General features: G+C 38.4%; 1 protein-coding gene across 1 annotated transcript in view; it reads left to right on the plus strand.

Annotated features, from left to right (window-relative positions):
• tmtc2b (transmembrane O-mannosyltransferase targeting cadherins 2b) overlaps positions 1-8,145 on the plus strand; it is a 32,158-nt gene extending 24,013 nt beyond the window's left edge. Inside the window, exon 10 of the mRNA XM_038306213.1 lies at positions 5,357-8,145. Coding sequence (XP_038162141.1) covers positions 5,357-5,536 — 180 coding nt within the window. The 3' untranslated portion in view covers positions 5,537-8,145. The remainder of the gene's footprint in view (positions 1-5,356) is intronic.
• The last annotated feature ends 3,428 nt before the right edge of the window (positions 8,146-11,573 follow it).

Here is an 11,573-nt window from a genome sequence, read left to right on the forward strand (position 1 = left end):
GTAGCATAGCGTAGCATGCAGTCCATTCTTTAGCATCAACTAGCGTTGTCTTTACTCAGCAGTAAACACACGATATGATTAGCATCATCAAAACACACATTGCTTGTTCTGTCCCTAATCATGCCAGACCTGCAAACCTTTTTCCATGTCCGTTTGGAAAGCTTGAGTTTCATCCAGTTTTGCAGCTCTGCAGTCAGGGATTCTTTGTCTCAGTCTCACAGCAGGGGTCCCCTCAGTCTCACACCAGGGCATGGTCTTCATCCAGTTTGGCTCTGTAAGTTCTGAAACTCAAGAGAAATGTGTTGCAAAGGTTCTGTTTGCAGCAGTTAGGTTCTGAAGAGTTCTGACTCATCCTTGATGGTTCTGGGGATCTGGTTTCCCTGGGGCCTGCATCTCCACTGTGGGCCACAGTGGGCCCCAGCTTTGAGCGCAGGAGCAGAAGCAGAAGCAGGCTGGATCAGACGAGGGAGAAAAAGTGAAGAGCAAAAGAGGAAGAATCCTGTGTGCTCTGTGGTTTTGTTCTGTCCTCACAGAGGGGGGTAGGTTTTCACACCTCTGTGACTTCCATGTGACTTGCTGGCTGAAAAAGGGGGGCTGCTGAAGTCCCCCAGCTGTTATTCACCAAAGCTGCGTTTTCTTCTCTGGTCATCCTATCAGGATGAAATATGGACACTGCTTCCCAATGTCCAAAAAGTATGATCATGGCATATGGCACAACAGCTGCATGGTTCAAAGCATGGGGGAAAATTAACTGCTTATAGTGTGGAAGAGACTTGACCTGTTCTATTATTGTTTTCATAGCCATATAAGATCACTTTCTTTTCTAAAGTTACATAAGTTAAAGCAGAAAGTTAGCTAAGACTGGAGCTAACTTTTTACATTTTTGACTGGCTTCCATTCAAGCAACAGGATGGCATTGTGCTCTTCCAGGTCTTGTAGTAATTTAGAAATGACCCAAAACAAGCTCAAAATCAGAGAGCTTTGTACTTCAAATAATCAGGTGGAGACCTAGTATCAATGTTAACTTTTAAAAGGTTTTAGCTTAAAGTTATCCTCTGTCACCAGCATTTTCATTGAGTTGATTTAAATTCTCCAAGTGGCAAAGAGAGCTATCAGCCCAACAATGTAATCTAATCAAATATGATGAATTGGGAACAAAATACAGAACAAAAATTATTGTCAGACGAATTAATAGGTTTTACTTTGACATCATCAAGACACCTGAGCTGCTTTGACGAACTCCGATATACTAGCGTGAGAAACAGCTGATACCAGGCTCTGCTTGGTTTTGATATGTCTCAAAGCTCAAGGCAAACTCAAAAGAAAAACATAATTTTTGGTTGATGAAAGCTTGTTTAATTTTTCAAATGGGTCCTGACAAAAAATACACCTGCCCTATATTATTTTACTACCTAAGAAATCAAATATTTCCATGTACCCCCTTGCAATGCACTCGCGGACCACTAGAGGTATGAGTACCCCTGGTTGGAGTAGCAACACGGTTAGGTTGCTTCTCTTAAGTATAATAATTGGATAATCTGTGTGTGTACTGCCTGACAGAGAGATGGCTATTCCCTTTATTCAAGGTATTTGGGTCTTTCTGCATCAGACAACTCTGGTTTGAATCTCTGTCAGAGCCAGTTGGTTACCTCCCATGTGTTCAGCACTTCAAATTCTTTCTAAAATCATTAAGATCAAATCTCACTTCAAATAGTCTTTGCTTCATACAATGTGTGTGTGTGTATATATATATATATATATATATATATATATATATATATATATATATATATATATATATATATATATATATATATATATATATATATATATATGTTTTTGTCTATATGTCCAGGGCTCATATTTACCTGAAGTTCCTCTGAAATTTTCTGAGCCTAGACTAAAATCTTTAAAAACATAGAAAGAAATTAAAACAATATAATTGACTTCAAACAAAAACTTTGTAGCCTTTAATTAGGACTTTCCCTCCTTTCCAAAAGCCACAGTACCCATACCCTCCTGAGTCAAGGGTCACTACTGTAATATGTTGTCCAGTCTGAAATTTGCGCTCCCAAATAAACCCTTGGGATATGAATATTGTGTCATTTTGAACCCCGTAACCGTGCAAATTCAGAATAAAATACGATTACTTTTTGAGTTTTTAAAAAAATTCTTACCAATGGTAAAATTTCTCATTACACATCTGCCTTTTACCTAAAGATGCAGTGTTTGTGATACTATTATTACTACTATGTGTATAAATTCATGTCCATGTATTATTTTGTGGTTTACCCCTAAAGCCATTCAGGTCACACTTAAGGTTATTTATTGTACGAACACTCTAAGAATTACCAGGGCCATTAAATCCAAAACTGCGGCTTCCTCTGCAACATGAAGGAAAGCAGGCTTGGCAGCCAAAGTCGGAAATTCAAAAAGGCATTTAGTGATGTCAGCCAAACATTTAAATGGCAACATTTGTCTTTCTGTTTTTACTTTATCCATCAGTGTTATTCTGCCGTAGAAAAGCAGATGATGGTTTTGCCATTTATTTTTTCAATCATCAAGTCATCCCATTTCTCAGTCTTAACTTAGTATTTGCACACTTTCGGAGTGAAAATGTCATATAACTCCAACTGCAAAAATTCCTGTTCATTCTATATATAGCATTACATTCTGAAAGAACTTTCTTAAAGTAATGAAACTCCTGAAATCTTTTCATAAGCCTATTTATTTATGTTTTTGGGTTATGTGTGCAATATTCCTCTTACTAACCATTTTCCTGCTGAAGAGAACCATTCTCTCAGCATGAGGCTGCTACCACCATGTCCTGTCCTGAGCATGGTGTGTTCAGGCTGATGCATATAGTGTTTGTTTTGTTTGACCCGAGATGTGGATTTCTTCGACCATCGCGATTGACCATGGACCTTTTTTTCTTCTTCTCTGATTCACATTCTCTTTGTCTGGCTTGTCAGTTCAGGTGTACATTGATATAGGAAATCAATATTCTAATACTTGAAATTAATGATGGGAAATAGATTTTTCCAAACACAACCTCCATGTCTTGGTGGTCCAACTCCTCTCAATTTCTCAGATGATAGATTGAAGAAAAGGTTTAAGAAAAGTGCAAAGTTAAGGGTATTGTTTTAGAACCAGACCCTGCTTTAAACTGTTCCACAGTTGTCTCCCTGATTCCCTAAATAAAAGTGCATTTATTAAGAGACGTTCTGGGGTAAAAATTACAGTTTTTTCAGTTTTAGTGTAGAGTCCATGTTGATTATTCATGTTGGACTTTTACTTACCAAACACTTCACATCTATTCTCTGCTGTTATTGCAGGTCTCTGCATCATCAATAGCAATAGAATTCTTTGCATGTTTTGTTTTTACAATTAGGCAAGCCGTTAAATAAATTCAAAGCCAATGAATATTTATAAGGCACCTAATGTCAGCATTTATGGGGAAGCAGTTTTTCAGGTCAATATATTACCTCGGGAGGCAGGAGATTTTTAATTAAAAACTACACAGCAATCCACTTCCAATTTTTCAAAAAGCAGCAATTTAATTATTTTTCTCTACAGAATATAATTTCAGAAATTACAGTAAGCTCTGCAGTAGACCAGGAGTTCTTTCATGGATGAGGCATTTTTTCCTCATCTCTAACCAAAATAGTGATCAGATGTTGCCCCTCCCTTGGCCTGCATACTTCTTGGTCTTGACATGATTACACCAGAGGCACTTTCCTGTACTTACATCCTCATGACTCATCCGTCACACTAATTATGACTTTGCCCATTGGCACCAGCAGGAATAAACATCTAGAGCCACTTCAAAGAGCTGGCTGCTCCCTTTGACATCTATAGCCACAGACCAGACGGAGGGACAGGCAGAGACTTACTTACCAAACTCTAACCAGAGTTTGGGCAATCTGACAAAAGGGACCAGTATCATTTGGGCTCTGATCTGATGACTCAGCGTTCTATTACCGTTAAAGAGCATATCATGTAACGTTTGTAATCATCAACAGGGAAGAAATCTTTGTAACAAAAGCTAAGATGACTCGGAGGAAATACTACGACATTTTTCTTTTTGGAGGTTGTGATCCCTGCAAGTCTTCACTCATTGACAAGACTTTGAACCATACATTATCTCTTGCACAAATATTCAGTGTGAACAAACCATGTGCATTGTTTAATAGCCGTTGATGTGTGAATTAAATCACATTATGTCTCCAGTCTCAACACATCATATTTTGTGTTGTAGCTCTTTTTTGATGTTTCTCGGGAAGCTCCATTGTTGTGCTTACAGCTTGTATTTGTTTGTATTGCAGCTCTTGAGGAGAATAGTTATAGATCTCTAGATTTCAAAATCAGATTGACTGGCAGTACTAACTCATTTATAATCTCGGTCATGCTTGCCCACCCTGCCTTAGAATTCCTCAAAGTCTTCAAATTATGAGGACATATAGTGTATCCCATTCACATATCTATTAAGGTGACCTCACAGAGGTTCTGGCTAATTTGGTTCTGGACTCTTACTTAGTCAGCTTACTCAGTTAGATCCTCCTTTTGATGATCTTAGTGTATGATTAAACTTCCTATTCTGCTAAGAAAATAAATCTCTATTAAGCTTGGAATGGGACAGAAACTGGTAAAAGAAGACCAACTCAGAAGGAGCTCTATTGAACCACCCTTCATTTACTTCCAAGTGATAGAAACCCCACTATAACCCCCTTCATAATGTTGTCACCGCCATGTTTTGCTGTGGGCGTGGAGGTGTTTTTAAGATGTCCAGTTCTGTGTCTGTTTGAAGGTAGTTCCATAAGACCAAAACACTTTCTCCCTTAGGGTTTTGTTAGATTTGCCATACCAAACTGTTTTGTTAGAGAAAAACACCCCCACACACACCCACAGTGTTTTCATGACTTATGGGGCCATTTCATTGACTTACATTAATTTTATATGGCCTAATCCAGACCCTGTACCTAACTATTACCAACATATCCCTAACCTTAACTCTGCACCTAACCCCAACTCAAAGAACAGACCAGGATTTTGGTTCCCATTAAGACATAGGTCCCCATCATGTAACATTGTAAACAGACTGAAGTCCCCACACCATTGTTAAGACAAGTACACACACAAAAAATCTGTTTCATAGCCATGCTTGGCCTATAGGGATATGAAAAACACATGGAGAACATAACCAGAACTCTGAGAATCCATATGAGCTGATAATGCCTAAGATGTAAAGTTTGCTAAAGATGAGGTAAAACTTCACAAAGCTCCAAGCTGTCCTGATGACATCTGGAGATGACTGGAGATGATTGTGCTCTGAAATTAGGTTTTCTGTTTCCTTTAGTACCCTGCAGCTTTGATGAACCTTGGAGCAATCCTCCACCTCAACGGTAAACTGCAAGAAGCTGAAGCCAATTATCTCCGGGCTCTTCAGCTAAAACCAGATGACACCATCACCCAGTCGAATCTGCGTAAGCTTTGGAACATCATGGAGAAGCAGGGCCTGAGGACCACAAGCCCCTGAGATCTCCCAAGCCGCCTACATGCCATCTGCGCACCAGACCCAGAAAGGACGACGGCCTACGTGCCCTCATTGTGTTTTCTCATTCAGGAGAGAAGACAGAGATGGAGGATATTTGCAGAGATGAAGCAACTGTGCTGCACAGCCTCCCTAATCACCTTTGAGCTCTGCAAACATCTCAGGCCTGCAGCTTTTCACAGTATTGCTTACAGTTTGGAAGGCGCTATGTGGTATTTGGATGCCTTTCTGCAGATTTACTGTCCTCACGGAATCCTTAAATTTTTTTATATAAGAACACTTGAAGAGAGGCCACAAGTTCATCACTCCAGCAGTTTGAGCTACAACAAAGACTGAGAGGAGTGCTGAGGGAGTATCTGTCAGATTTTAGTTTCAATACATGCTTTTACTTGAAAATGAAGAAAAGACGGTACTGTCAAATGAAGAACAGGACATAGTTTAACTTCTTAAAATGTGTACCTTGAAGCTATATTATTACCACTTTAACCTTTTCATTAAAATCCTCAAATTTGCTTTTTTATTTTTTAACTCAGTATTGTTTTTCAAATGTAGCAGCTGTCCTGATGTTTAAAGAAAAGCATAAAAAGGGAAAACAATGTAAGTATTAAAGCACAATTAGAGTCTCGAAAGCATCGAAAAGGCTATAATTTGCCAATTTTGGCAAGTAAAGGAGGGGAAGTAGATTATCTGATGACTTTAAGGATTAATTATTTCATTAATGCACCTGCAATTTACTTAACTTTTTGCCACTCTTCACATTCTGATAAACCACAGCAGCAACTTGCTTAGAAGCTTATATTAAACTACTTTCAAACAAAAAGCTTAGAGCTTCAGGTTGCTGGTGGACTGCCTTCCCAGTTGCCATGAAGTGCTACAGGACCTAAAACAGAGTTCATTCAGCCAAATATAAATGTTAAGCTAATGTCCAACTTTCTTCGTTACATGGACCAACGCACAGTCACAGCTCATTCAAAGAGAAACATTTAAATGCCTTTGTGTTAAAATAAAGTTCCTTCATTTTGTTTGTTTTAATAAAGTCTAATATATAGCAACTAGGTTTTTAATTTACAGAACAACACATCAAACTGTAGCTCCATGATTTGAGAATTCATTGCTTGTTACAGTAGTTTGTGGGGTTTCAGTCTACTTGCAGCTGCCCTTAGCTCTCATATGTATAAATTTTGTCTACTTTTCTTTTCCTTCTCTTTATTGTCAGTCTTTAGTAAATGACCGAGCACCTTCATTTCTTGTACAGTATTTGTGGTTATTTCTTGGCCCAAGTCATACATATTTAGATGTGTCTTCGTTTTAACACTTCTTGGTTGTTGCTCTGTTCCCTTTACTGTAGTTCTAAGAAACCTGTTTTGTCTTTTCTGGGACTTCCAGCTGGACCCTTGCTGTGGTGTAGCACCAGGTTTTGTGGCGTTTTTTAAATATCACTGCCTATTCTCACAGTTATAGATTACAAACCTATAGTATGTGCAGTGCTTTCCCAACAACAAATCACATTTTGTAATGGTGATCACTGTACCAGGGGCTGCAGCTTCCAGTCTGTGTGACATAGCGCCGACTGGGAGATGCACACTTAACTCATATATCCCCAAATAGCAGCTGAATCACTTTTCACTAAATGATATATGTTCCAAGCAAAATTTAAATCTTATGTAACTATTTCACAAATAGAATTATCAGCGTATTATATGAATAAAACAGAGAAGAAAGACGCTTGTGTTTTATTTTACTGCACCTTAAGGCTACTGAATTTTTTATCTTATGCAGTTCTTAGAAAAAAAAAGTATTTACTTCCTTTACAGATTTCTGCGGTTTTGGCTGCATTTGTCACTTAAATGTTTCAGAACCAAACAAACTTTGATATCTGAAAAATGGAGTTTGACCGAAATAAAATATGAAGGGACAAAACAGTATAAACGATAAAATCACTTGTAATATGAAAACCAGCTGGCAAACCTGGCCTGAAATGAAAAATGACTGTGGCAAAATCATGAAGTAACTGATTACCTTTTTTTTGTTTGTTTAATTTCACCAGACATATGTTGGTCTTTATTAGTCTTGCCTTTTTTTTTATTTCACATGTAAAATGAAGGAAAAGGAGTTCATGGAAGTTCTGTATGTTTTAAATGGTTACTTAAAATATATAGATACCGTTGATTTACCTGACTTAGCTCTGCACTGAACATCCTCTTCAGGACAGCGAGATTCTGATTCAAAGCAGTTCATTAGTTGTCTCCCGGTGCTGTTTTACTATAAAGGAGATAAAGAAATGTTAAGAGTTCACTTTGATTTGTTGCCACTCACACACAAGCAAACACAAACTCATTCCTGATGTAAATATTTAAAGTGTTGATGAAGAAACGCACGTTTTTTTTATGTCTTTAAGAAGGTGTAAAAAGAAGTGTTTCTCTGTGTCTCTGCTCAGGGATCTCAAGCAGTTGGCTATTGCAGAAACTTGTTCACAGAGAGTTTACTAAATTAAAATTTATTTTTTAAATGTGTATTTGTATAAATTATCAGGATTTGTAGCCCTACCCTCATCTTTTTGTAAAATAAAAAAGAATGAAACAATGTGCAAAATAGTCTTGTTCCTCCATGTCTTTATTTTTTCTCCACGCACTTAATGGTTTTCTGCTCACTTGCATAAGCATTACTAGTTGTTGGTTATAAATAATCAAAAATTAGGGACATATGTAGCCCTAACTAGTGTGGTATGTTAAATATTTAATGTGAGGTAGTTTAGTTAATTTATGTAAACGGCAACAATATCAGCAAGAGATAAACCAGGTTGGAGTATTGATTTCCACCTGTAGACTTTGCGCCGGCTGGTGTTAAAAAGAAAAACTGTTAAATGCTATCTATAACTTTGTATAAAAACATCATATATACATTCCAACAGTCCTTATTCATAACCTCTATATTCCACAGTGTAGACATAACTTGCACATATCAACTTCCAGGATGCGAACAATTTGGATTAGAGGGAAACAGCTGTTTTTTTCAGCAGAGTGAACTGGTGACAGCACAAGTTAAAGGGAAAGAGATATTAACTCAAGAAGAAACATGCAACATTCACTTTTTGTAGGTCTTTGTATTTCAATTTGGGTTCTACTGCTTCAAGAATCAGTCCGAACACTAAAAACATCCAGATGCTTCTTTGTTTTGTTGGTGTCTGGAAAATGAGCTATTTCAAGAACCTCCAGATTATGAGGTCAAAATCAGCAGCCACTGTCTAGTGACTCCAGACAAGCCCAAACCCTCCCTTAGAAGAAAAAACTGTAAAATAAAAACATTTTACTTTATAGCAAAGTATGCATAAAAGTTACAATTATTATCGGAATAAAATTGCCATTATTGCATGCTAGAAATGTGAATATTTTTCACTTACACTAAGCTACAGATGTAAAGAGAAAAACCCAAACAACTAGCAGTTAGCATAATCAAAATTTGTATTGAAAAACCCATAGGAAGAACTATCAGCATCTTATATTTTGTCAGATTCAAAACAATCAAAACATGCCCAATTTACAGAATCCTTCCATCCATTTTCCGGCATGCTTATTCCAATTGCAGCTGGTACCTATCTCCAGCTCTCTACAGGCGAGAGGCGAGACACATCCTGGACAGGTCGCCAGTCCATCACATGGCAACACAGAGACAAACAACCACTCACACCTAAGGAGAATTTAGAGAAGCTAATTAACCTAACAGTCATGTTTTTGCACTGTGGGAGGAAGACGGAGTACCCAGAGAGAACCTGTGCATGCACAGGGAGAACATGCAAATTCCATGCAGAAAAACCCGGAACCCTCTTGCTGCAAGGCAGCAGTGTCACCCATTGCGCCACTGAGCAGCCCAATTTACAGAATCAGATTATATGTGTCATTTTATGACACATTTTAACAAATTTTCAGGACACCATGTTTCAGAGCATGCAGGAGCTTCACACTAACTTTAATATTTATACAAACTCCCTCACAAAAAAGATTCATGACAAGAAAACAAATGTTTCATCATCGCGAAAATCATGGCATAAATTAGCAGACTCTTGAGATAATAGAAAAGTTAAACAAATCCAATAATGTGGATTTCAGGGAGTCCTGTCACTTCCCGGTGACCCTGTAAACCTTATTGAATCCTTACTGGTTGTGCAAGAGGCTCCACTTATTCAGCCTCTGGGTGTGACTGGATCATAAATGCACCGTACATCTTTGACCCTAAAGCCCTTCAGTCACCTTGATCTATTAAACCACTGATCAGAGATGTTTTTCCACATCTTAGAGATTTTTTTCTTTATAGGTAGGGCAGCAGTACAGTAGATAATCTTGTACATCATTTTTGGGGGGTTTAGAATATTATACTTGATAAGAATGTGATGATGGTGATGATGATGAAACGTTTTTTCTTGTCATGAATCTTTTTTGTGAGGGAGTTTGTATGAATGTTAACATTAATGTGAAGCTCCTGCATGCTGTGAAACAGGGTGTCCTGAAAATTTGTTAAGATGTGTCATAAAATTATCTCAAATGCATCTCCTGCTTTGATCTTTGAACAACAAAGCTGACATGTAAATATTCCCATATGGAAGGGGTAACACAGTGTGCACACATGGCCGTTGAACCGCCCCCACAGCTCAGACCCTGCTGACAAGCAAAGGGCCCGTCCCTGTGAACCAAACAGTCTGCCGTGTGATGTTTCTCACATGTCTGTATGGAGGGTTTGCTCCCATGATCTGAGCTCACCAGGGTGCCCAGCTTTCCTTATTGGACTGGAATTCCCACATGCATCTCACACTGTCTCTTTCCTTTTGACTCTTCTTCTTTTCAAAATACACTTGCTCCATCCAGTCAAAACTCTTTTGTTAAGTCGGGAGTTATTCCGCAAACTGTTTTAATTTTTTCTGACTTGAGATATGTTGGATTAATTGTACAAGTTATTCTACTTTAATCATATTATACTTATACATTCATATTTACACATTTGCATATTCCTGTATACTTGTATTACACAAAGTGTTGAAATGTTTCACTTGCTGTCTTTCTAATGCTTGTTATTAGTGTGTGCAGATGGAGTGCTGGCTGCTCAAGGTCAGCAAGGAGAAAACACGGGGAAATGCACTCACTAACACCGGAGAAAGGAGTGAAAGCTCTTATCTCATGATATTGTATGATGTGATGCAGAACTTCTGGTACCGACTGGGTTTCACCCCTCCCTTCTGGTTCCGACTGGCTTCACCCTTCCCCCTCCCCTTAGCAGTCGGAACCACATTGTAGCCAGGGCATTTCCTTAATAAAAAGCTTGGTAGAGCGGAGACTTTTTCAGAGTGGTTTTGGAGAATTGTAACTGAACAGTCTCTGATCACTCTCCTTGCAAGTAAATCATACTAAAATTCTCTGTGTTTTCCTTTGTACAGGTTACTGCATAAAATGTTTGGTGTTTAAACCTAACATTAATTGGTCCTTCGAGCCGGATTGCAAGATACCCGACGACCCCCAGCAGGTAAGTGAGACCCAGATAAGCCTGCGGCCGCAGCAAACAGACCCTTTACAGGACTGGTCTCTCCCTAACAAGCTGGGGTCCGACGGTTGAAGCATTTCGAGGACGCAGAGAATTGTGAGTAGTTTTTCTTTTAATAAGGAGTGAGTGAATTATTGGAAGAAAAATATATAAAAATATAAAAAAATTATAAAAATATAATAATATAAAAAAATAAAAAAAAAGATAGAAGTGAAGGGCGTGGGGTCACGAGATTCCCCTTTTGAAGTCCTCTCAGCGTGGGGTAACGAGGTCCCCCTTTTGTACTAAAACCCTGACAATTCTAGACTCTATCAGGTAAAACAGAAATTTTAAAACAGTTAAAGTCCGCGGGAGGGCAGGCTCCCCTAGTTTGTAAGGGCAGGTTCCCCGAGTTGTAAACTAGTTAAATTCTGCATAGGATAGCGGCGTCCTCTGTGTTTAAAATAAGGTAAAAGTTAACTGCGCAGTGTGTGTGTGTGAGTGTGTGTGTGAA

Source organism: Cyprinodon tularosa, unplaced genomic scaffold, assembly GCF_016077235.1.
Source record: "Cyprinodon tularosa strain WSP-4 unplaced genomic scaffold, ASM1607723v1 ctg576, whole genome shotgun sequence".
In the NCBI taxonomy this organism is placed as follows: domain Eukaryota; kingdom Metazoa; phylum Chordata; class Actinopteri; order Cyprinodontiformes; family Cyprinodontidae; genus Cyprinodon; species Cyprinodon tularosa.